Source organism: Coccinella septempunctata, chromosome 4, assembly GCF_907165205.1.
Source record: "Coccinella septempunctata chromosome 4, icCocSept1.1, whole genome shotgun sequence".
Classification (NCBI taxonomy): domain Eukaryota; kingdom Metazoa; phylum Arthropoda; class Insecta; order Coleoptera; family Coccinellidae; genus Coccinella; species Coccinella septempunctata.
Window position 1 is genome coordinate 21,234,424 of NC_058192.1, and position 24,456 is coordinate 21,258,879.

At 34.7% G+C, this 24,456-nt stretch overlaps 5 protein-coding genes across 6 annotated transcripts in view; 2 read left to right on the forward strand and 3 right to left on the reverse strand.

Moving 5' to 3' along the window:
• Positions 1 to 6,263, forward strand: part of LOC123310923 (E3 ubiquitin-protein ligase MIB1) — a 610,270-nt gene extending 604,007 nt beyond the window's left edge. Inside the window, exons 6-9 of the mRNA XM_044894636.1 lie at positions 1,849 to 2,068; positions 2,992 to 3,513; positions 4,197 to 4,526; positions 5,451 to 6,263. Coding sequence (XP_044750571.1) covers positions 1,849 to 2,068; positions 2,992 to 3,513; positions 4,197 to 4,526; positions 5,451 to 5,591 — 1,213 coding nt within the window. The 3' untranslated portion in view covers positions 5,592 to 6,263. The remainder of the gene's footprint in view (positions 1 to 1,848; positions 2,069 to 2,991; positions 3,514 to 4,196; positions 4,527 to 5,450) is intronic.
• A 1,878-nt stretch (positions 6,264 to 8,141) lies between these two features.
• LOC123311271 (39S ribosomal protein L15, mitochondrial) lies at positions 8,142 to 9,542 on the reverse strand. The gene is made up of 4 exons (XM_044895139.1): positions 9,341 to 9,542; positions 9,131 to 9,288; positions 8,636 to 8,961; positions 8,142 to 8,479 (listed from the first exon to the last, which is right to left on the reverse strand). Exons 1-4 carry the CDS (start codon positions 9,434 to 9,436, stop codon positions 8,178 to 8,180), a joined length of 882 nt encoding a protein of 293 aa, XP_044751074.1. The 5' UTR covers positions 9,437 to 9,542; the 3' UTR covers positions 8,142 to 8,177.
• Positions 9,543 to 9,840: 298 nt separating this feature from the next.
• Positions 9,841 to 10,922, forward strand: LOC123311278 (probable tRNA(His) guanylyltransferase). Its single transcript, XM_044895160.1, has 2 exons — positions 9,841 to 10,498; positions 10,551 to 10,922. The coding sequence occupies exons 1-2, from the start codon at positions 9,923 to 9,925 to the stop codon at positions 10,896 to 10,898; spliced, it is 924 nt and encodes a 307-aa protein (XP_044751095.1). The 5' UTR covers positions 9,841 to 9,922; the 3' UTR covers positions 10,899 to 10,922.
• A 475-nt stretch (positions 10,923 to 11,397) lies between these two features.
• LOC123311974 (V-type proton ATPase subunit d) lies at positions 11,398 to 13,249 on the reverse strand. The gene is made up of 4 exons (XM_044896117.1): positions 13,029 to 13,249; positions 12,461 to 12,969; positions 12,067 to 12,321; positions 11,398 to 12,004 (listed from the first exon to the last, which is right to left on the reverse strand). Exons 1-4 carry the CDS (start codon positions 13,147 to 13,149, stop codon positions 11,843 to 11,845), a joined length of 1,047 nt encoding a protein of 348 aa, XP_044752052.1. The 5' UTR covers positions 13,150 to 13,249; the 3' UTR covers positions 11,398 to 11,842.
• Positions 13,250 to 18,726: 5,477 nt separating this feature from the next.
• Positions 18,727 to 24,456, reverse strand: part of LOC123312238 (PDF receptor) — a 95,183-nt gene continuing 89,453 nt past the window's right edge. For both annotated transcript variants that reach the window (XM_044896564.1, XM_044896565.1), the window contains exons 11-13: positions 20,550 to 20,730; positions 19,410 to 19,516; positions 18,727 to 18,895 (exon numbers count right to left, since the gene is read on the reverse strand). In XM_044896564.1, the coding sequence (XP_044752499.1) occupies positions 18,883 to 18,895; positions 19,410 to 19,516; positions 20,550 to 20,730 (301 nt within the window). In that variant the 3' untranslated portion in view covers positions 18,727 to 18,882. The remainder of the gene's footprint in view (positions 18,896 to 19,409; positions 19,517 to 20,549; positions 20,731 to 24,456) is intronic.

The window sequence follows — 24,456 nt, forward strand, 5'->3', positions numbered from 1 at the left end:
TATATATAGTTGGAGAGAAAATTCGGGATTTCCTCGAGCGTGTCAGATTAATATAAGGAGAGATACCTCGAATCCTATATAGTACCTCTACCAAAAATAAGATCTGTATATAGGGGGAATTGCCTAGGACAGCCTGTCAGAATGGTAAAAAAACGATGATTGAACATACTAGAGCGTGTCAGATTAAGATATATGTAGTTAATTACATGTTGAAAAGTGTATATTTTCTTAATCTGATAATTTAAGCGTGACGAAAATGTGTGGGAGGGCTCCAAACTAGCGAAAAAAACGTCACGTGTACATTCTCGAGCGCGGTGGCTTTTATTCTAATTTTGAAGCCAATTATTCAAGAATAACGGAAAAAATATAATCTTATAGTTTCAGCAAGCCGAAACAATAAAAATTGGCCATAGAGGTCACAAAAATCATTTTTTTTTAATTATTATATGGGCTCCAAATTGTTTTCGCATTCATTATAAAAGTAGAGAATAACATTTTCTACAAATTTTGTCCGAAGCAATTTTTTCTACGTTTGAATGTTTTTGAGATATATATAGCGATGAATGTACATTAGACTGGGTTTCTACATTGACCTCTAACTCGAAAACGGTTAAGAGTATGTTAAATTGCTCCAGACGAAAGTTGGGTAGAATTTTATTCACTACAACTTTTATGATGAATACAGAAACGATTAGACGTACAGGTAGGGAGGTATTTGAAAAAATTTTTTGTTGTCATATTCAAACTGTCAGATTAAGAAGAACCCCCCTGATTAGTGTCAGATTAATGGGTCAACACGTCTGCAACGTCGAGATGAGCCATCTGTATGAAAATCTGACACGCTGGAGTATGTACAAGTAACTTTTTTTTTTGCATTTTTAAAGGACCGCTGTTACCTTGCGTCACGCCCGAATTCCCTTGAAAAGTAGCTTCTTTTGGTCCAATTAACATATCATCTAAAAATCTGACATGCTCGAAAAAAAATTTTTCACCACTTTCAACTCTTCCGTACGGTCAGCCCCACCACGCAAACTGTCAGATACATGAATTTATTATCAGAGACACGTAGGGCATATACATCTTAATATGACACGCTCGAGTATGTACACCTGACTATTTTTTTTTACATCTTCGAGATCCTGCCGACGCTTTCCTCACCGCTGAAAGTGCATACATCATAGAACCTTTTTTCTTTCCACCGCCTAATCTTCAAAATTTACTAGGTCTCCACGACGCTCGAGTAAATCCTGATTTAGCATCGTCGGCTCCCCAACTAATATTCAATTCAAGAATTATTGACATGTCATTCTGTTTTAATAATTTCAAACTTCCAATAATGAACCTCTAAAATCGGTCAGAAATAAAATCAACTATAAGAATCTCCACTTGTACTCAAAGTATCGACTGAAATTCACAATGTGCTTTATGTTTTTTAGAAATTGAGTTCATCGCCATCGAATTCTCTACCTACTTGAAGTATCGAACTGGAATTCACAATATTAACCATTTGAAAACTTCTTGTGATTTGAACATATGATTTTCAAGAAAATGATCTTCATTCAAACTGAAGTTATTGGTCTGAAATTCATAATATGAAACTATGAGAGAAATGGGTTAATATCTCCAAAACCTTGAGGTTTGGCGTTTGGGTATTGGAAAGTTCAAGTAAACAGTAGTTGAAACCATAAATGTAATGAAATATAGGGTAAAATACCCTTCCAACTGCATATCGAAATTAACAGAATATTACTGGTTGTTCTTCCTATGACCGTTAGAATTTGTAAAATGTTTAGTTTTTCATTCGGTTTCCTCTTTTTTCGAATTTTCACATTGTTTTTTCTGTTCCAGTGCTATGAAGATTCTCCTACAGAAACTACCCAGACCTTGGATAGTGGACGAGAAAAAAGATGACGGTTATACTGCCCTTCATTTAGCTGCACTCAATAACCATGTGGAAGTAGCGGAACAACTCGTCCTGAACGGAAAGGCGAACATGGATCTCCAGAATGTCAATTTGCAGACTGCTCTTCATCTTGCTGTTGAGCGGCAACATACTCAAATTGTCAGGGTGAGTCATTTCAATCAAAACTGATTCAATACATTGTAATATCGATATAATTATTAATTATTACCTTGAAAATGTTTCAACATACAGCTGAAAATGTAATACAGTTTTTTAGTTTGTATATCCTCAGAAAATTTGAAGGGCTAAATTTTGCATCGAATATGACAACGGCGTATTTTTTCGTCAAGCCGTTTGCATACTAGGGTATCTTAAGTTGAGCTTATTAATTTCAGAGATATATTGTCACCGACCATCTCTGGCAAGGACATGACATACTAGACTTAAATCTTCTGAATTTGTCTAACCTTGTAGTCCTCTACCATGAAAGGGTCCTCAAAAAAGTCAAAATACCTTCCATTCGACGCAGAATTCAATGCTCCACAACTCTTAAGCGTATTATTCTCATCATACGCTACTCTCAAAGATTTTTCCGAAAAACCAATGATGAAACGAACATTTTTCAATAACCCTGAAAATTAGCCCAACTTTAAAGTCCTCTACTCTAGTATGAAAACAGGCTGTTCAAAAAATACGCGCTCAGTCGCATTAGACGCAGAATTTTAGTGTTGTACAGCTTTAAAACTTTTTATCATATATAAGCTACTTTCGAAGATCATTCCGAAAAACCAATGTTGAAGCGAACATTGTACGGTAGGGTTTTATGGTGAGATTATGCAGAGTTACTAAGAACCAATACCTAAGAAAAGAACCAATCTTATTGGCAGACGTGCACGCGTTTGCCATCTGCCCATGAGATTGGTCCCTTTCTTAGGTATTAGTTCGAAGTAACTCTGCATAAACTCACCATAAAACCCCTTCATTCCTTATTCAAAGCTATTCATTTGATGTACACTTAGATCTCAAGTTTTAGTTACTTTAATGTGTTATATCTGACATGGAACTAATCTATATCTAATGTATTTCAGCTTCTCGTGCGCGAAGGTGCCAATTTGAACATTGCCGACAAGGACGGCGACACCCCACTGCACGAAGCTCTTCGCCATCATACGCTATCTCAACTACGTCAGCTCCAAGATGTGCAAGACGTTGGAAAACTGCTAATGGGCCTAGGAACTCAAGGCTCAGACAAAAAGTCATCGGCGAGCATAGCATGTTTCTTAGCTGGTAACGGAGCAGATCTAACGATCAAGAATAAGAAAGGGCAAACGCCTCTAGACCTTTGCCCTGATCCGAATCTCTGCAAGACCCTGACAAAATGTCACAAGGAGAAGCAGAGTGGGGAGATGGAAATGGGTCCTAATCAAAATAGCAATCACCAGAGTAATACAACCAGCGTCACTTCAACCCTAGACGAATGTCTAGTTTGTTCAGATGCCAAACGAGATATTTTATTCCAGCCATGTGGACATGTCTCTTGTTGTACAAGCTGTGCTCCGAGAGTCAAGAAATGTCTTATTTGTAGAGATTCCGTTGTGAATAGAATCAAGGTGAGTTTTTTAAATAAATATAAGACTACAATATAATAGAGTAAGATCCCAGAGCGACCAGACATAACTTATTTTCACTCAGATGAAACTTTAGGATCTCAGTAGAGTCTCACGTGCTTTGAATACCTGCAAACTTGTGGAGGTTGCCTAGTGACACCTGGGCAGATAGGAGGCAAAGTTACTAAAAATGAGTGTAACTCAACTTATTTTTACATGGCTAATTTTTATATATGTTTTAAAGAATATTATTCTGAGGTTATATTATAAGTGGCAGACACTTTCCATGGGCCAAAACTCTTGCCAGACGCTTTGAAGCGGCACAAAAGATTAATGAACTTTACTTATTTTCTTCTCGATCTTATGATACAGTCATCCTAAACTCCTATTTTCCAAAAAAAATTTGGATTAATCAGAATTTTGGCTAATCATACGAGAAAATATGAAGAATACTTTTATTTTCCGAAAATAGTCGAATATTCATAAGTGAGCGTTCAACTTTTACTTTGAAGAGTTTGGTTTTTGGAATTTCTGGTATTTTAATGGTAGATGTGGGTGGAATTTTATACAAGTCAAATATTGAAATATTTAGACTATAAAAGCATACAACAAAAAACCCTTCATGTAACTTTATTGACTTTCCCTATATTTCTTCATGATAATTCATCATCCTTGACAACTTTCAGATAGAAGAATGTCTCGTCTGTTCAGACAAGAAGGCGAATGTCCTTTTCAAACCTTGTGGGCACATGAGCGTCTGCGACAGCTGCTCGCAAATTATGAAAAAATGCGTTTTGTGCCGTTCTCAAATTGAACTTATGGTGCCGATGACGGTATGTAGCGGAGGATTGGGCACAATTTCTGAAGTTAAGGCCGATGTCGAGGAAGATATCAAACCATCAACAAGTGAGGGAAATCCAGCCAGAGGACCACTGATGAACAACGGCGGAAGGGACATGTTAAACACTAATGACATACAAAAATTGCAGCAACAACTTCAAGATATCAAGGAACAGGTACGATATTTACTCCCTAAAACCTAAACAAAGACGATAATGAAATGCCCATCAAAAGTTGAGGATATTTTGATGTTTTCCGATTACATGCGTTCATAACGATTATAAAAAGGTTTTCTGGGTCACCGTGTGTGTAGTAAGTTTTCATCAAGTCTTCATCATTTTCTTCCGAATCTATGTCCAAATTTCATGCACGGTTTCTGAACTTTATTTATTAGCAGTTAGGACCGATAACTGCTAATTCCATTGGAAGTTTATCTCAGAATTTTAGTAATGACAAGGATTGGTGGAAAGATACTGGATGGATTAATCTCTAGAAATCCACCAGTTATAGGTATGATTGACAACTCGCACTCCTTTCGTTAAAGTTTTCGAACTATTAAATAATGATGGTTATTGTGCAAGCTCAGAAACCGGCCATTAATGATCTATGGTTCAGATTGTATTTTGTTTTCAATAAGATCAAACGGTTCTACGCAGTTGAAAATCGCCGATTTTCATTATGTCAAAAAAGTTGAATCCGATGATGATACCAACAGAGCCTTTTGGTCCTTGTTTCTGGGTGATTGAGCACAAGTGATGAAAGTGTAGCCAATTCATTCAATGTTATCCAAAGTCCACGATAGGACTATCGTGCGATACGTTCACACTCACAGTACAGTAGTCACTTAAGAAGACGTCTCCCTGAAGTCAATCTGACATCGAGACGCTGGTCAAGAATAGTTCCACTCACTAGCGAACATACGCCTCGAATATTAGAGTGAGCAATAGTGTACCCACTGTACACTGGCGAGATGAAATCTTTGCTTACGAGTCCAGATATGGCTGTTTTTCTGAGAGTCTAGTACTACAGATCACAGACTACAATAATTTCGCTTTTTTTATTATACCTACTTCGTTAAAATATGCTTTGAATTTTTTCAGACGATGTGTCCCGTTTGTCTTGACCGCTTGAAGAATATGATCTTTCTGTGCGGGCATGGCCTATGTCAAATGTGTGGCGATCAGATGACGGAATGTCCCATTTGCCGCAAAGCGGTCGAGAAGAGAATCCTGCTTTACTAAGTATAATTTTTTTTATCTTTGATTCTCATCATTAATTTTCGATTAACATTGTTTCAAAATTGGATTGATTTTTTTCATTGCTTCTTGAATTAACTCCTTGCCTCTTGCCCTATAAAAGAATCCACTTCCAATGCGACATAATTTAATTTCATAATGTTTTATATATTCTAAGCGAATAAGTTTTTTAATTTACCGTAAAAGTAAATTCGTCCGCAAATTACTTCTTTTAATATTTCAATTCTTAGTTCACATTGGCTGTTGAATTTCCAATCAATTCTCACTCACTTCCATATATGTCATTATTTTTACTTTTCATTTTTTTTTGGTATTATAGCCGTACCTTCTTTTCTTGTGTGAAATTAAACTCATTTATATAAAATATGTACGATTTCATTGTTCATAGGAAATAGTTCGTATTTCATGTAGGTATTATTTGTTATATTCAAACATTACATTTATCTTTCATTTCCATTATAAGCTATTATGTACGAAGTAATAATTAAATTTATTATTCCTTTAGCTCAATTATTATGGTCTGAACATTGTTATTGTAGTGAATAATGTAATAATATTTTTGTCATTGTTAAAAGTGTTAACTACTGAATTCATAAAAAAATGTTCCCACTCGACTTGTGAAACTTCATCGTATTTTTCAATTATTACTTTTACTATTATTGTAACTATTATATATTGTAACTAAACTTATGTATGGTTTTATCAATAAAGAATTGAATGAAATGCATAAGCTCCTTTCAGTGTTCCGAATTTTCTAACGTTATCTAAATTCATTGTTCGCATGACCTTTTTGTGTCAATTATCTTATTTTCTTATTAAATAAATTATCTAAGGACAGTCCTTCGCTTTTTGGACTTTGCGAAACAAGATTTATAGAAAGACTTTAATGACAGTCTTTGAACATTCCAAATGCATCGTCATCAGCTTAGAAGAAATTTCTGAGAAAACTTGGAAGATATCTATTACAGCAACAACCCTTCTGCAGAAGGTACCATGGAAGCGGTACAGAAGGAAATTTTTTAGTTAGCCTCATTGTTTGTGAAAAACTCTGTGCTTTCCTTAGATTTCAATCATACACTAAGATAACACCTTCCAGAAACTTCAAATGAATTTTTTGCAGAAATTGTATCGAAATTCATCTGAAATTTTTGAAGACTTTTTTGAAGTTGAAGCGAGTTTGCAGAGAATAATTGCCCGATAGGTGAACCCCAAACTTCTGATGAAGAATCTACTATAAGTGATAGAAGGTACTTCCGCGGAATCAATTATCATCTCACAGTTTTGAATTTTCCAGTGACGACGGCTATCGTGGAAAGTAGTTAATAAATATATGTTGAAAACAATCATAGTACGCCACTGGATTGCTATAAAAAAGTGTCTGTATATTGTTTTCATTTCAACATCCTTGCACAAACAGAAACGGAGATAATGACCAAAGTTGAAATTTCAATTTTGGTCAATAACTCGAAAACAAGGAGGAATGCAGTTGATGGCATCATTAGTTTCTCGAGAAAAGACGAACGTAATGTGCCATTCATTTTCCACTATTTTGTTGGGTTAAGAAGTTCAGGTATCACCAATTCTGCCCGCCCTTCGCTCGAATACAGTTTTTGTAACACAAAATCTTATTTCCAATAGATTTTGAGAAACGGGCTTAGTGCACGCAAAATCGAATTACTTTCACAAAGTGCTTAGAAATCTCGAGCCTTTTGAGAAAAATCGACCGAAGCCAAGAAGCAGCCCGACCACCATCATGCGTCTGAGAACTGGAAAATAGCTCCAACACTCGGATTTGATATCTGAGATATTTGAAATAAAGTGAATGTTTTTCTGGAGAGGAGTGTGAAAGCCGCAAGACTATTTACGTCATATTTATTCCATTAAGAATCAATACACATTGGGATATACTGATATACATGCATAAAGATGATTTTCACCTCCAAAAATGGGGGTTAAAATAGGATAACAACAACAACCACTTTGTTAACGCACAATGGCAGAAGCGCTTTCAGCCAAGTGACACAATTTTTTTACCTCACCTCCCTTTCATGATTTTCAAATAACTCCAAAAAATTAATCAGATAGTCTTGAATGTATTGAAAAGTTTTAAAACTATTTTACGCGACCAGAGCTTTCCAGTTCCGTACTTGAAATTTGGTGGAAAAACATTGGACTTGGTGGGATGACACCACCGCCATATTGGAGAGGGTGATTTTTGGTGAAATGATTCAACTTGATGTGGTCCACAGATTACACTTCATCTGTGATGTTGTCCACCTTCTGTCAAATAAAAAGCTAGACATACTGACATACATATACTATTCTGTATGGTGTATGTGAATAGGTATAACATTTTTGAAGTTTAACTTGAAAACAGCATAGCCCTTTGCAAGCAAATATGGGTCATATAACTTTCAAAATATTTATTCATGATGTTATGGTTTGGCCAACTTATTTATATAATGAAGTGTACTATGAGCTGAAGGATCTATGCAATGTAGTCTATCGTGAATTTTTGTCAATGAAACAAAAACATACTCAATTTCAATGTATTCACACTAGAAAACAATACTAAGATACATAAAATTCTTTAAGTTGTTCATTCAATGGTTTCATTATTACTTTATCCTTGAGGTTAACAACCCATCCAGGATGGAGACCATAAAATATTTGTCTAGGATCTTTACGTTCAGTCAACATATCATAATCTTTATCTTTTTCTATGTTAGGTAAATTATACCCATATTTCTGAGCTAGTACTAAACGTTCTTCTGATATCTTCTCTGGATCTGCTAAATATCCCCTTTTCGTGGGATCAGAGTAGTATTCAATTGCATCAGAAGGGGGAATCATTCGTCGAGGAATTGGTACACCTCAAAAAAAATTTAAAAATAAACTTATTAGGAAAGCCAAAATTATTAAATAATTTTTGAATATCTTAATGATCAATATAAATTTTTATCTGCATCTTTCGAAGAAAACTTTAGAATTCAATGGGAGACAAAAATTCATTGGGAGTGGATACCTACCCCTCTCAAAGAATTTTTTAGGGTTTATCATTGCCTGCAAACTGTGCTGATCATAATAAGCTGTTGTTATCGTCCCCCCTGCTTTTTCAATAGCAGCTATGACAAGTTCACTAGCCCATTGTACTTCTATATTGACTTTGCATTTGAATAAATCAGCACCTTCATCAGTTAAATGAACTCCAAACTGATGCTGGTCAGGTTTTAATATGAATAATCCACTATTCATAATGGAAACTAAATCTATTGGTTTTGAGGAATCTATTCTGTTTGTTTCAATTAGTAGTTGCAATTTATCCATTGATAAAGGTGGATACTGTCTTCTCAAGCTGAAATAATGAATGTTGCATTGCTCAATGTTCTCAAGAAATCCTGTAATGGTCATTTGCAGCTAGCTACTACCTGTCATAAGGTACAGAGTACAGATAAAAATGAATTAAAGGCAGAATTGAATCCTACAGTTGCTGTTCTCTTAACTTTATATATTTTTCCACTTACTGATGATTTTTGTAATATGGTTCGAACGGAAATCTTAAATAAAATGGGTTGTTTCCAGTCTCATATCCCAATCTCATATAATTTTGTCTTTGCCCTGAACCCTTGTTACCATCTCCGTGATTATCTCCTCCATGTTGAGCTCTACCTCTCCCTGATTTCTACGAAATATGTGTATGTAATTGTGAATATCAGGCAAATGGTTTCGATTACTTTGCTTGATCCTGGATTATTCCGAATGTTACCAAGAGAGACTCTTGGTAAATATCTCAAAATCTTGAGTGCTTTGTCAGCAGAATTGCTTGCCATCGTATATCAGAAACTTTGAAGGATATAAAAGTCTTGAAACCTTATTTTTTGTTTGGAAATGGCTATTTCTTTAAATTAAACTTAACCAAAAATTTTGACGTAAAAAGGTAAGTGAAGTAAGTGTCGCTATATCTGATCTACTCATTGAACTCTATGGGAACTCCTCTAGAGTTCAATGGATCTACTGCACTGATTTAACCATAGATAAAGGACTATGAATTTAACAAAGATTAAGCTTCCTCTTTGATTTAATAATAAAAATAAATGAAAGTAGGGGATATTAATCTGTGTCTGTGACTGGTTAATGATAATGATAATTATTCAAAAGATTAACTTCTCTCTGATTATTCATATGTCGTAGCAAAGATTAACTCTTTGGTCGTAGATCCAGAGAGGTGGTCTGTGCGTAGATCTAATAATATCGAATTCAACCTAAAAATGAAGGTAACAGCCTAAATTAAATTAATTAATTAAATATTTGGTGTTATGCGGTTCAACGTATACTTTAATATTTTCCGAAGATTTCATAAATCAACAAGAATGGCAAAAAGCAAATTTGAATATGTTAGAAATTTCGAAACCGAGGATAAACTTTTACCGAATTGTTGGATTGTTGTGCGTATTGATGGAAAATCTTTCCATAAATTCTCAGAGAAACATAATTTTGAGAAGCCTAATGATATAAGAGCCTTGAGCTTGATGAATAAGGCAGCATCTAAAGTAATGGAACAATTTAAGGACATAGTGATATCTTATGGGGAAAGTGATGAATATTCATTTGTATTGAAGAAAAATACTGAAATATTCAATAGGAGAGGTTTTAAAATTATGACTTATTTAAATAGTTTGTTCACTTCATCATATGTTTATTATTGGAATACTTATTTCAAAGAGGTGAGAATGAAGTATCCCCCTTATTTTGATGCTAGAATTGTTCTTTACCCTACAGATGAAAATTTGAGAGATTATCTCTCATGGAGGCAAGCTGATTGTCATATTAACAATTTATACAATACCACTTTTTGGACACTAATATTGAAAGGAGGGTACACGAATACAGAGGTAAAATTCCATCTGCCTCCTAATATAAATATTAATTGTAGTCATATTCCAGGCTGAGAAACGCTTATGTGGATCTTTTTCATCTGATAAAAATGAAATACTCTTTAGCGAATTCAACATAAATTACAATAATGAACCAGAAATTTTCAAAAAAGGGACAATTCTTGTTAGAAGGAGAATTAAAGGTCCAAACTCAAAACATTTCAAACAAGTTATACTACCTTTACACGAGGATCTTATTGGAGACAAATTTTGGGAAACTAATAATGATATATTGTCTCTTGGGAGAAGTCAGGAATATCACTATGATAGTTTAGAAGAGCTATCAGAGTTTGTCAAAAGCCAACTGAATTTAGGTGAAATAGAGCAATCTGTTGTAAATTGTACTGATAAAGTGTAATTTTAAATAAAATTTTGATTATAATTCCTTCCAAATAATTTCTGAAATATCTTACACAGAGCTTAAGGGATGTAAGTAATGCATATTTAAGATGGAGCTTTTGGAGCACATGACGATGGACCAATTAGGATGTGTCCACTGTCGATGCTTAGTCTCCCTATCTCTTAAATGCATTAGCACAACCACACTTGATGGCATTGCCGAACTAAGTATCTACTATTTTAAAAATTGTGGCAGATGAGTTTTCTGATCCAATTCAATTCAAAATTGGTATTGAAGGACCATTCCAGGAAAAAGAGAAGGACTAGCGGTACCACCTTGTACAGTACAGAATTAAAAATCCTTATGTGTACATACAAGCAATGTGTTAACATTTTAATATGATTTCATTGCCAAGGATCATTTCAAAGGGGTCAATGATTCAAGAAATTCAATTTGCAAATGATGAATATTTGAACATGAGAAAGCGATAAGGATAGATAAAAAAAATATGAACATGTAGATTCGTATATCATATATATAAAGACAATTAACATAAAATCTTCCTCATTGATTCAGGTTAAAATATTATAATATCAATATCTATAACAGGAGTAATGATTCCATCCAATGAAAAGTATATACAAATTAGTTTGAAAAAGAGCTATTTTGAAAGTTATATGCTCAAGAAGGTGTAATCAACGTATTCCATTGAAAATTCACATACAGAGATCATAACTGGATGAAAAATCTTTGCTCTGTTAGGAATTTAGTCAATGAACATTGACTCAACTTCAAATAATTTTGCTCTTTTCAATTGTAGAAGAGAAAGATTGGGTTCATAACCAATCCTAGATAAAAGAAAAGTTGGTGCTACTGTCTAGACTGTCTTTAAAACGAAAAAAGTATTTTCTATTTGTTTACAACTTTTGAAAACCAACTTTCTATTTACACTTACATATCTCTTAAAATATTGGAATGTAATTATCAATCTTAGCTCTGTGTTTTTGAGCTACACATTCTGCTATCCAAACAATGTTGCGGCATTCTTGTTCTTTGAGTTTGAGGTAAGAGTAGAAAACCCCAAAATGGAACTGTTGCATGAAAACATTCACATTCAGACGTACCTATAAAAATAATTGTGTGAAGAATAACCAATAGCTTCAATAGTGTTTCTAAGTCACATTACCTCATGTTCGAAAAATTTATCCTCCAAAGTTTTATCCCCTGGGTTGTTTCCTGAGCCTTCAAATAGTTTGGAATACTCAGCATAATACTCAGCGACTGCTTTTACTTGATCATAGTCCTCAGCCCTTGCTAAAGCACCCAAACCATCAGGATTCAACTTCCCACAACGGGGGTACAACTTTGCACGATCATCTTTGCTCAATTCAGTGCCAAAAGAATTAATTGTTATTATGATAGCCCGACGATCAGCTTCAAACTGAAAAAATTTACAAAAACTGGAATTGTTATGCATTTCATAAACATAAACAAATACTCTTAACTATTTGATTCAAGTGAACTAAATCAAATTGTCATATCAAATAGTTTGAAAATTTTGAGAATAGGAAAATACTCACAGCCAAAATCTCACACATACAGTCAGCAGTTGTACCACCTATATCTTGGCAGAATTGATAGAAAGCTTCTAGATAAGCTTTGTATAAAGTATTACGAATAATTTCAATATTCATTTCGTCCAAATCCTGCTCACTAATACAATCAACAAAGAATGGGGCCAAAGGGGTATCAACAAGAACAGCATTGTAAAGTTCAGCAGGAGTTGAAGCAACATGTATAGCTTCCATCTGTTCAAAACTTCCTAAGGGATGGCATTTGGGGATCAATTCACTAATTGGCCTCTGATGGAGGGTACCAGTAATAAGGAGAATGATATTATCAATCATGTAACTGTATGTTATGAAATCCAAAAAAGTGGAAAGGGGCTCCACAGCTTGATTCCTCATATGTTGAAATTCAATGACAAGTTTCTCTCGAAGTTTGTTGTCAATTGTTGAGACTGCCAAAGGGCTGGGTTCATTCGCCAAAAAGGTACCATAATCAGTCCCTTGAAGATGCAATTTCAAGTCTGAAACAGGTGTATATAAAGCCAAAGTTTGGAAAATCGTCTTAACAGAAACAATTTACCTTCAAGTGTTTCACATTGTACCAAATTTAAATAATCAGATTGTTTGAGGATTCCACATTTGAAACCCCTACATAAACCCTCTAGATATCCAGCATCGATATTGAAAAGACAACCCTTCATCTTTGGAAGTATTGGTAGTTAGATAGAACACAATCTTTCTAACTCTTTCGACCCAAATACACCCAACTGTCATATGATCGAAATTAATCTCGGTTAATCATGTGATTGATCGATGAAATTTGCCAGCACAGAAACTCTTAATATTTCTATGGATTTAGGCAAGGCTATGTTCACAATGTTAACTTTCATTTCATTTGAAAAAAAAATCTGTGAATGAAAATCTAGGAATAGAACTATCTATTCAAAATAAAAGCACACCATGCAAAGAAATCGAGATGAAAATGTCTGTTGAGCGGCATGGGAAAATTTTTTATTAATAATCTCAAAATTTCAACCCGAAAATGTCTCTGGCACCAAAGATATGTAATATCTTTGGCAAGTACTTTATGATGCATATCCATCATCATATTTTGAAGTGAAATCAAAGTCCAATTCGTCCTTCATACTGCTGGAAGGAAACTACTTGAATACGAAGTTTTTTGTTTATCCCTCTAATTTGAATTTACAATCATTTTTAATTGATAATACATTACAATCAATACTTGAATGCTTAATCAATATGTTGATTATGTTCCACTTTATACTGTAAGGATATTTCTTTGCATCTCGTAAGAGCGCATCCACCATATAGATAATTCTCTCTATAGACTGCTGTGTATAGGAACCATAGACATAACCCCTATGAGTTTAGTCTATGATAGGAACCTACAAGGTCCACAAGGAGATTATACTATAATTCATTACAGTATTATATATTATAGTATGATCTCCTTGAAAGGTACCAACAACCATTGAGTTTAATACTCACTGCTACAACTATTGCGTATACACATGCTTGAAGATGGCAAGTTTACTTGTCGAAATGCATAGCATACAGTAGCTTTGAGCCTTGTTCTATAGAACTCTAGGGGGGTTATGGCTTTGAGTAACCCGAAGAGTTAATATACTCAATGATAGCAAATAAAACTATCATAAGAGAAGAGCAGAGGAGTTGTTCTTTTGAAATGTGTCATCTACGATGGAAGATCCATCACCTTTAGATCTACGATGATTTCTGGGAGATACGCGTGGCGAAAGTTCACCTTCGAAAAAATGCCAAAAAATGGTTGCTCGAAGAGATTTTACTAGAATAGTTGCGCTTTCGGAATATCCGTCATATTTAGATCTATGATGATTTTTCTAGGATAAACGCGTGTCGAAAGTTGACTTTGGATAAATTCGCAAAAATATGTTCAGTTAAAAAATCGTCAAGACCGAACGGTTGCACCAGAGACAAACTCTTTGTCTCTGGTTGCATCGAGTTCGATGAAATTTCAAGATTTATCACAAGATGAGATGCTCTTTTAAAATATGTAGGTATCACTCAGATCAATAAATCTAAGAGGTATCACCAAGGAGATATAGGATCCTATATCTCCTTGGGTATCACATTCAGATCTATGTTGATTTTTCTGGAAGACGCGTGTCGAAAGCTGACCTTCAAAAAATTCCCATCCTTTTGGGTCAGAAACTCTGTAATCTGTGGTCAGAAACGTCAAGACGGAACAGTTGCGTCGAGCTCGATGAAATTCCGAAATTTATTACTAAAAGAGCTGCTCTTTCGGAATATCCATCACATTTATATCCAGGATAATTTTTCTGGAATCTATACGCATGTCGAAAGCTGACCTTCGAAAAATTTGCAAGAAGATGAGGTCAGTTAAAAAAACGTCAAGACACCGAACGGTTTTGTACCAAGCTCGTTGAAATTTCGACATTTATCACAAGACGAGGTGCTCTTTTAAAATATGTATAACATATTCAGATCCAAGATGATTTTTTGGGAGATGTGAGAGGGAAATTTCGAGATTTATTACTGGAAGAGTTGCTCTTTGAGATCTTTAGAGAAATATTCTTTCGAATGTCAAAAAATGATTTCATTTTCTTCTTCAAATAGGAATAAGTTTCGAAATATTTGTTTTTCAAACATGAACCTTTTTTTACAATTTCAAATATATGCCTATTTTATATCAACAAATACCCTGCAAAATTTCCAATATAAAATTATGCTTAGAGTTAGGTCAGGTTTCTATAATCTTCCATTGATTTCAAGAAAGTTCAATGATGAAAGTTCAATGTAATCTTTGCGAATAATTTCATTCGTTCATAGAGCAGCTTACCAACCACGTAACGGTCGTATGTATTATTGTATTCATACAATCATAGATCTTAAGGTCGCAGAGAAATATAACCCCCATACCAAACCGAACGTATGTAAGCACATTCTTAACTAAAAACGGTCCTTTATAACGTGGATCGAGCTTTCTGATCTGACTCTCTATTAGCTGTCTTCATGTCTTCATGTGTTCCGTAATGAGTCCAACGGCGAAGCATGCTTTTTAACGTAATATCGTTTTTTGTACAATCGTAACCAAAGAGTAGCAACTCTTTGCTACTCTTTGATAGCACAACGATTAATTGAGAGCATTCATCATGTCTCTGACGTTTTTCAGTCGCCCTCATCTTAACACTGAAAGGATTAGGAGTTAGGGAAATATCGAAATGAAAAACTACATACATATTTCTCAATTATGTCAATGGGGCCTAAGGTCCTATTCACACAAAACGGACGCTAAACAAAGCAGAGGCGCGAAACTTTGTAGTTCCTCTTTTTAATTCACATTAGCCAAAAATACACCAAATGCAACATATCATCTTCGTCACTGCTTGAAAAAGCCATTTTATTTTTTTGATATAGTAGGGGGAAATCTTCGACAGTGAATCAGATATTTCTAAGGGCGATTCGATAATGGCCAAGACGAACCCCATACTGGGGAACAAGTGTGGGGTTACTTATAATCTCCTGATCTCCTGAACCACTAAAACCTAAACCTGCTTCTTATTTATCGTTTCAATAAGTTTATTTCCTTATTTCAATCACTTCTTGATTGGTCTCTGGGTCTGTTTCTGTAAATTTTCATTCTTCCTCTGGGTGGTGATTTACTAGTCTCCTGAGTTATCAGAGTTCTAGGTATATTCGGATGTTCTTTCGTAATTTCAAATGTGTTCTCGGCTTTCGTCAACATAAATTCCGTGACGTAGCAGCTTATTTTCTGTTGTTTGGATTCTCTTGACAATCTTGACATAGCTTCTCATCGCGAATACCCACTTAACTGATCCATAGGTCAGCTAAGGCCTGGCGGCCGGTTTATTTTAAATTTTTTTCTTTTTTGGCATATGAATTAATGACTCTTTCTACCGATTAGTGGGTAAAGCCGGTTCATTTGCTGCGTTGGTTTTGTCAATCGCTTTTGTTTTATGTGGCTCCTCCAAGTAAGTCCTTTGTCTAGTTTGATCCCTCTAGATACTTTACTCCGTTTTTCCATTCCAATTCTTCTCCATCAATTTCTAAGTTGATAGTATAACCCACAGCCTTCTCTTTTGCAATATTATTACTTGACTCTTTTGCCCGTTAAGTTTAATTTTCCACTTGATACACCAGTCGTTCATTTCATCAGCAGATTCTTGTAATCTCTGTTGTATAACTTCTATATTGCGATGCCGGACTGTCATCTTCGTATAATGCAAACGTGTTTCTTGGATTTTTGGAACGTCATGGATATGAATGTTGTAAAATAAGGGTTCTGAGGTACTCCTTCTTCCAGATATCGTATGGATGAGCATAAGCATTCATCGTATACTTTCACGTAAAAGCTTCTGTCTCTCAAATACTTCCAAAATAATTTGCATAATTTCATCGAATATCTTGCACATATCATTTTGTATAACAATTCTTCATGTCATACTCTATCTAATGGTCTGGGACGTCTAGAAATACTAGACGTGTTGCTTTTGTTTATTTTGAAATAAATTAGAGATTTAGGTTTTCAGTTTCTACTGTAAGCCTCTTGGCTGTTACACTTTCAATTATTCTGCCAATAGAGAGTAAGCTTATCGGTTAGTAGTTTTGTGAGAATTTTCTCTTTTTTTCCAGTTTTGTTGAACACAATGACTTTGGCAGTTTTCCATCTCCTGGGGTAGTGTTCTGTTCTCATGATTCCGTTAACCATGCTTTTCTTGGCATTATCTTCAGCATGACGTTCGTTATCTTGTCTCAACCTGGAGTATTTTGGATTTCTACCAAGTCAGGTGGTGTATTCATTTCTTCTTCAGTTATTCTTCTACCTGTTCTTGCAGATCTTCATGGACGTCTTCAATTCTATATAATTCAACCTCGATTCTCTCTCTATTGTATCCGCCAATACTTCAGCTTTGACCATATTCTTGTATTTCTTAACCCCGTATTTATATGCTTTCTTTTCTAAGAGACTTTTGCATTTTCTATGCAGAACGATCCATAGTATTTATAGTTCCCGATTTATTTTGTTACATCTGTTTGTTCTCAGTTCCATAGGGCATTTACAGAATTTGGCTATGCATGATGGTTCAGATTTCTCTTGTTTATCTCGTTTTAATTTTTCCTGTATATTTTTCTCAGCCTTCGATTTTCCCTTATGCAATTTTTTATTTCTCTTGGTGTATTGCCATGTGAATGTTTAGGAACTGGTATAGTTACTTTGTAGTATTTTCCGCGCCAACTGTTCAACAGCGCGCTCAAGATCTTCAGATATGTTGATCGTTGGTATCTTCTATCTCCGTTTGTATCAAAACTATCAAATGACTATATTTAGCCCAATTGGAGTAGGTACTCTTGTTTGTGTGAATTCTCTGCTCGGCCCTTCTCCTACTCAGTTGTCAGTTTCACAGTTCGTTAAGGTTGTGGTCACAGTTAACATCCTCTATAGTCTCAATCGAGAATTCTTGTGTGATATTTTTCATTATTGCAATGTCTACCCAATGGGCAATCCTCTCTCATGTGGGAGATATGGTGGTGATTCTGGTCCAATCATGATAGCATCCTGTTTTACAGCGAATTCTTTGAGTTGCTTTCATTTCTGTTTTCAGTCCTACTGTTTCATTCTGAAGATTTGCAGTTCAAATCTCCAACAAGAATTTTTGGTTTCTATCCATCAAGTATGTTATTGATCTCTTCTTCCACAATGTTATTTCTGGGTGATTAATATGCCGAGGAGATTTCAATTCTTTGTCGATTTGTCCCTGCGACAATCGTCACTGATTCAATTTGTGTTTCGGAGCTTCCTTTGAAATAGTGTTTCAGGTCTCTTCTCAAAGCCATGTTGTATTTCACAAAACCAACAGGTTTCTCACGTTTTTTTTCGCCACTGCTCTGTGTGTGCATTGCACAGGCTTCGCTTCCGCCACGTCTGTGCCATGAGCATGAGGAAGCCGAAGCCTTGTCTATGCTAGAAGTCCTTTCTGCGTGAATTGGGCCTTGGGAGTTTTAGGACCTGTTTCCAATGTAAATAACCTTCGGCGAAGCATGCTTCTTATCGTTATATCGTTTTTGGTACAATGTAGTTTGTCTATGGTACAATGGTAACAATCAAAGATTATATCTATAATCTTTGGTAACAATTGAGAGCATTCGTCGACGAATAATGCTCTCTGGCTCTGACGTTTTTGCCCCCCCCCCCCATTTTGGCACTGAAAGGATTAATAGGTAGGGAAATATCAAAATGAAAAACTACATATTTCTTTATTATGTTTGAATAAATAAGACATATATCCTAGCACATTACAATTCGATATGTTGATAAATTAGACTCTACATAATCAAAATATCTTCGATGTTTCCTCCACGTTGCTCCATGTTTCGTTTCTTCATATCGTTTTTCAGAAATTTGTACTGAAACAAATATAGTAATTGAGCCATGGTTTTCTTGATGTTTTTGAAAAATATAATGAATTTTAAATTTTAGTGTATACCATAAAAGTCATGAATTACTGAAAAATATTAATTTTCATTTAAAAGCTTGGTTTCAAACCTTTCGGAGGATACTTTCTACTTTTCAAGCTACAGCTAAAAGTGCCTCCCGTCTCGTATAAGAATACATCAAAGGGAGGAAAATATGAACAATAGCTTAAACACTTTGGCAACACGAATGATCCATAAAAAAGAAGATCATTAGCTTTTTATATTAATCACAAGAGATTTATGAGGGAAATGATTGATAACATCATCCAACGATCGTAGATAAATATTTATTATGTATTGCTCATATTCTAAACTAAAGCTATATCCTTGGAGGCATCATTATATCAAGAAGATATAAAATGTTGTTATTCTTGTTTCTCACCCCCAATTAAAACATACAAATATTAATGGGATGGAAAGATTATACATTATTTATTATGCCCACCTCTGTTCCTGTACATCTGGAGCAGTTGATACAACTGTTACGTTTCTGCATGGAGTGTAGTCGCTTTTTAAGGATACTCGTAAGTAGCTCTTCACTGCATTTTGAACCTGAAAAAAGGTTATTTCAAGACTAATTAAATGCTTCAATTTTTAATTCATATGTTCTCCTCTTCGCTTATTTGAATGTTTGCACAAAATGTATTAAAAATAATAAGAATTAATTCAGAAGCATACCACCCGCCGATACGAATATCAACAAGTGTTACGATATGAATTGAACTAGCCAATTTGCCATCGTCAGGACAACTAAATGGATGAAGAAAAGCAGATGCTGACCATGATTTCGGTCTCATATAACCTCCTCAGAGCAACACCGTTTCGTCTCAAATGAAAAAACGTTCAGAATTGATGGACCCTAATTAAATACTGGTAGTCGCTTCTGAGTATTATCGAGTAGTATTCAAGCGCTATCCCGTATGCCGCGATTAGTCGAAGAATTTTGGAACACTTGGTTTGTGATAATATTATCACAAACCAAGTTTTTTTTTACAGCTTCCCAAAATGTCTTTTCTATGCCTAATATATTGGATCCATGTTTTTGTGAAGTAGTAGTTTTTTTAGTTTAGTATTGAAGAAAAATACTTAGAAGGGGATAGAGAAGCGAAAAAACTTTTAATAAATAGGGTTTCAGTTGAAATAACGAAGTTTGTAGTATTTTTTCGCATAGGCGGCAACGTCGCAAGAAAATATTTTAGTCAGATTGATCAGAAGTGGAAACTCTATTACCCAAATTTTCAGAGCAATACTATGATCTGTTCTTCGTAAACTAATAGCTACTAGTCCACCCACTAAGGAACACCCCGTATATTATCGATGCATTCATATCGTGAAAAGGTGAATATTAAATTTAAGTATTTCTAGAGTCTCCGAAATAATTATCTAAATTAGGAAAAAGCCCTGCCCGAACGTGCTCATCCAAATACTCCACTTCATATTCCTCTGTTTTTTGAAATGCACTCATCTCAAGACGCTGATCGTAGCAGGTAGATGATATTTTACTGCTCCATTTAAGAGTTTTCTTAATGGAAGGAATAAATCAAAGTGGGGATTCTCAATTCATCTGGAAATTATATATACCTACCTCGCCATTAAGGAAGCAGTAGAGTACAGCAACAAAAAAACCTTGGAAACTTGCGAAGAAATGTGCCGTATAGGACCATAAAGCGTACTTCCAGGCTTCGTCGAACTGATGGAAAAAGAGGAAGATGAGATTTGCTATTCCCAGTAGTGGAAGAAGGAATATTGCTGCTCGTACTGCTTTCCTGCAATTATAAAGTTCCATTATTCGGTACAGTTTTATCATAATTGTGAAAGATATTCTATGCGGTATATACTAAGTTCGAACAATACACTTGGTCACCTTTCTCTACTCCAATCGTTCTTTTTATCGAGTTTAGTGGGGAAGATTCGATTAAAAGAACGATAGGAGCAGAGAGGGGCAATGGAGAGTATTTTCCGAACTTAGTAATAGTTAACTCTTCTAAATAAAAAAATTTATGATAGATCTAAGGAGACTTGATTGGTTGAAAAATTTTATGGACAAAAATTCAATGAATTAACGATGTTAAAAAGTCTTCAAAATCAATATCTTCAGAAAGGCGAAGGATATGAGTTTGCAATTTCGATTGATCACTGGGTAGGTAATGCTATTTGGCATTCTGTCACTAGGTTAGAGTTATCGTTGGCATTCGATGAAATTTCCCAGAAAAAAATCATAAGAAGTGTAATGGGGCATACTCTGACGTGATGTGGGCCCACGTCATAATGCGCATGATTCAAAAATATAACATGCGGTTTTGTGTGGAAGCGTTTAAATTGTTCTGACTGAATTTTTGAATCATGCGCATTATGTCTATGATTATATGTCGTGGGCACACGTCAAGTCACTGTTATCTGCATGCACCAAGGCACAGTGAAAACTATAATAGAGTTGTTAACCTCCAGAGCAATCATGGCGCTACATAACGAACTCTAATCTCTAGTTTGCAATTGAAATATTCGATAATATGTTGTTTTAATACCATTTTCTAGAATATGAGTTGAATATTTCTATGAATCTCGAGCCACGTTCGCGGAAGTTGCAGTGCTTTTTTTATAAAAAAAGTACTGGAAGTAATGTCGTGAAATAGAAAAAGTAGTTTCAAATTTCATGACTCATTCTTACTAGCCTTAAATAGGATACATTTTGCAATTTTGTTAGGCATTGAGCATTGATTGCACCATCTAGTGGAAAACTACAAACTTTTCGTACTATAGGTCATACGGTTTCCGAATTATAATGAATCACCCTGCATACAAATAGGTACTTGGTTCTGAAATAAAGGTTTTTCCCAAGAAATTTGTCTTGGAGTCCTTTAAAACTATAGTTTGTGACTGAGTTTCAATACGATTGGATAATAATTTCTCTAATTTAAAAACAATTTTAGATGCCTATAACTCCGTAACCATTCTTCATTTCTGAATCCTCCGAATCACTTCATATTGGCAAGAATCCAGTTGTCCAGTAGTCAAATATAAGTAGATTTTCTACAAAATATCAAGTTACTTTCAAAAGTTTTTGGAAAGAAAGCGCTGATGTGGACTCAAGAACTTTTGTGTGCTTGTTCAAAGTTCAAATTATTATAAATCACAGATGACAGACTTCTCGACGAACCTATCGAAAGACGAAACTTTTTCAGGAACAGGAACAGAGGTGTAACTTTTGATATTTTTCCCTTATGAATCACAGTGTAATGTGAAATAACTTCTGAACAAAATAGAGGTAATTCTCTTCATTGGGATACCCATTGCCTATTATTTTTTCAGCTAGAACACCCATAGGGTTTTTTTATTTAATCTGCAGGTAAGTTTACTTTCACCCACCTGAAAATGCTTCTGTAATAGCGAAATACGTGTCGTGGTCAAATAACTCATGTCAGTGAAAATCACGTAATTCAGTGTTCAGTTCAATTATGGATTTTCATCAAGTATCGGCCAGATCAATTGAATAAAATTCCGGTAATTCAGTGAGGTACTTTTGTTAGCTATCCAATTTCAGTAATATTTGATAAATGTAATGACTTTCCTGTTACCATGATGATACAGATGTTTCTTTTATAGTAGTGAGTTATTGACTAAGATAGAAAAAAAGATGTTTAGTAGGTACAGTAACTTCGTCTAACATGTTAAAAAATAATTTTGACAGTAGGTATCTTCAAAAAATTTATTTGTTTTTAGAATGAACTGAAGACGGAATTTTTCCACTTATAAGATATATAACATTGCGATGATATATTATTTACTGCCACTAGTAGTAGACTCTGAAATCTATAAACCAATAAGAAAAAATATCAGCCAAAGTATTATTGCTGAAATAGCTTCAGATATGTTCCAATATATGAATATCCTAGGTTTTCCCTCTCGGCAGAGTTGTGGAGAAGGAGGAGGCTAAAATTTACCTCCTTAAGAGGTGATTTGGCGGATTTTGAATCTTTTGGGGGACTGAAAATTTCAAAAAAAAGCTTCATGTAAATGATGTAGAGCATTAAATTCTGCATCAAATGAGATCATCTCCATATATTATGGACTACCAGTTTCTGTTTAATAGGTCCTCAAAATTTGACAAATTTTTCAGAATAATGAATAATATTCGTTTTTCGAAAATATCTCACAAAATAGCTTTTTATGATGAGAGTGATTGCTATAACAATTGTTTAGCATTGAATTCTGTGTCAAATGGGATAAGGAGCTTTTTTTGCGTCATCCATTTCAAAACAATTAAGTATTTCGAAACTTTGATCATCATTGGAAAAGTCAGGATAAGTGAGCTGCGGTATTTAAAAATATCAAAACTAATGCACAGGGTGGGCAAAATTGGTGATACCTGAACTAGAACTTTTTTAACCAACGAGATAGTGGAAAATGAATGTGCTATTCATGTCGTCTTTTTTCGAGAAACTAATAATGCCGTCAACTGTATTACTCTATCTTCTTTCGTTTTCGAGTTATAGGCCATAATTGAAATTTGGGCGATTTCAACTCTCGTCGTTATCTCCGTTTCTGTTTGTGCTAGGATGTTGAAATGAAAACATTTTACAGACACTTTTTTGATAGCAATCCAGTGGCGTACTATGATTTTTTCAACAGGTGAGCTATAATATAAAGTTTTGTTTTTTCTTATGGAAACAGTCGTTTAAAATGACCTAGAAAGAACTGCCATTTTTTTCCGTTTCAAAAATATATCATACATCGGCACAGTCTTTCTAAATCATTTTAAACTACTCTTTTCATAAGAAAAAAACATCTCTTTGTTATAGGTCGGCAAATCTACCTGATGGAAAAAATCATAGCATGGATTGCTATCAAAAAAGTGGCTTTATACTGTTTTCATGTCAACATCCTAGCACAAACAGAAACGGAGATAATGACGATAGTTGAAATTTAAATTTTGGCCTATAACTCGAATATAAAAGAAGATAGAGGGATACAGTTGATGGCATTATTAGTTTCTCGAAAAAAGAAGACCGTAATGTGCCATGAATTTTCCTCTACCTCGTTGTGTTGAAAAAGTTGTAGTTCAGGTATCACCAATTTTGACCACCCTGTACATATGTACCCCAAACAAATTGTCAAAAAAAATCGCATATTTCACACAATGGTTTATCATTCTCACTGAACTTACGACACAGCAATATGATAGAAAAGATAATGAATCATACAAAAAAATTTTATTACTTCTCTTGTTACTGTACACGAACAATGTTTAGTGTCCCTTGATTTCACAGTCACATCCTAATAGTTGGAGAGCCCAAGAGGGAAATTCGGGATTACTCGAGCGTGTCAAATTAATATAAGGGGAGATACCTTGGACCTTTAGAGTATCTCTACCAAAAATTAGACTTGTATATAGGAGGAATTGTCTACAACAGCCTGTCAGATTAAGATATATATGGTTAATTACATACATGTTGAAATGTATACATTTTTTTAATCTGACAATTTAAGCGTGA

Excerpts from the sequence above, each read along its gene's own strand:
- LOC123311974 (XM_044896117.1), bottom strand. The coding sequence starts at position 13,149 with ATGAAGGGTTGTCTTTTCAATATCGATGCTGGATATCTAGAGGGTTTA. Across the intron at positions 12,322-12,460 it reads GTATGTGTGAGATTTTGGCT|TTTGAAGCTGATCGTCGGGC; the intron begins GTGAGTATTTTC and ends AAATTTTTTCAG. Across the intron at positions 12,005-12,066 it reads ATAAATTTTTCGAACATGAG|GTACGTCTGAATGTGAATGT; the intron begins GTAATGTGACTT and ends TTATTTTTATAG.
- LOC123311278 (XM_044895160.1), top strand. The coding sequence starts at position 9,923 with ATGCGGTTCAACGTATACTTTAATATTTTCCGAAGATTTCATAAATCA. Across the intron at positions 10,499-10,550 it reads GAGGGTACACGAATACAGAG|GCTGAGAAACGCTTATGTGG; the intron begins GTAAAATTCCAT and ends GTCATATTCCAG.
- LOC123311271 (XM_044895139.1), bottom strand. The coding sequence starts at position 9,436 with ATGGCAAGCAATTCTGCTGACAAAGCACTCAAGATTTTGAGATATTTA. Across the intron at positions 8,962-9,130 it reads CCATATTACAAAAATCATCA|CTTGAGAAGACAGTATCCAC; the intron begins GTAAGTGGAAAA and ends TCATTATTTCAG. Across the intron at positions 8,480-8,635 it reads TAAAAAATTCTTTGAGAGGG|GTGTACCAATTCCTCGACGA; the intron begins GTAGGTATCCAC and ends ATTTTTTTTGAG.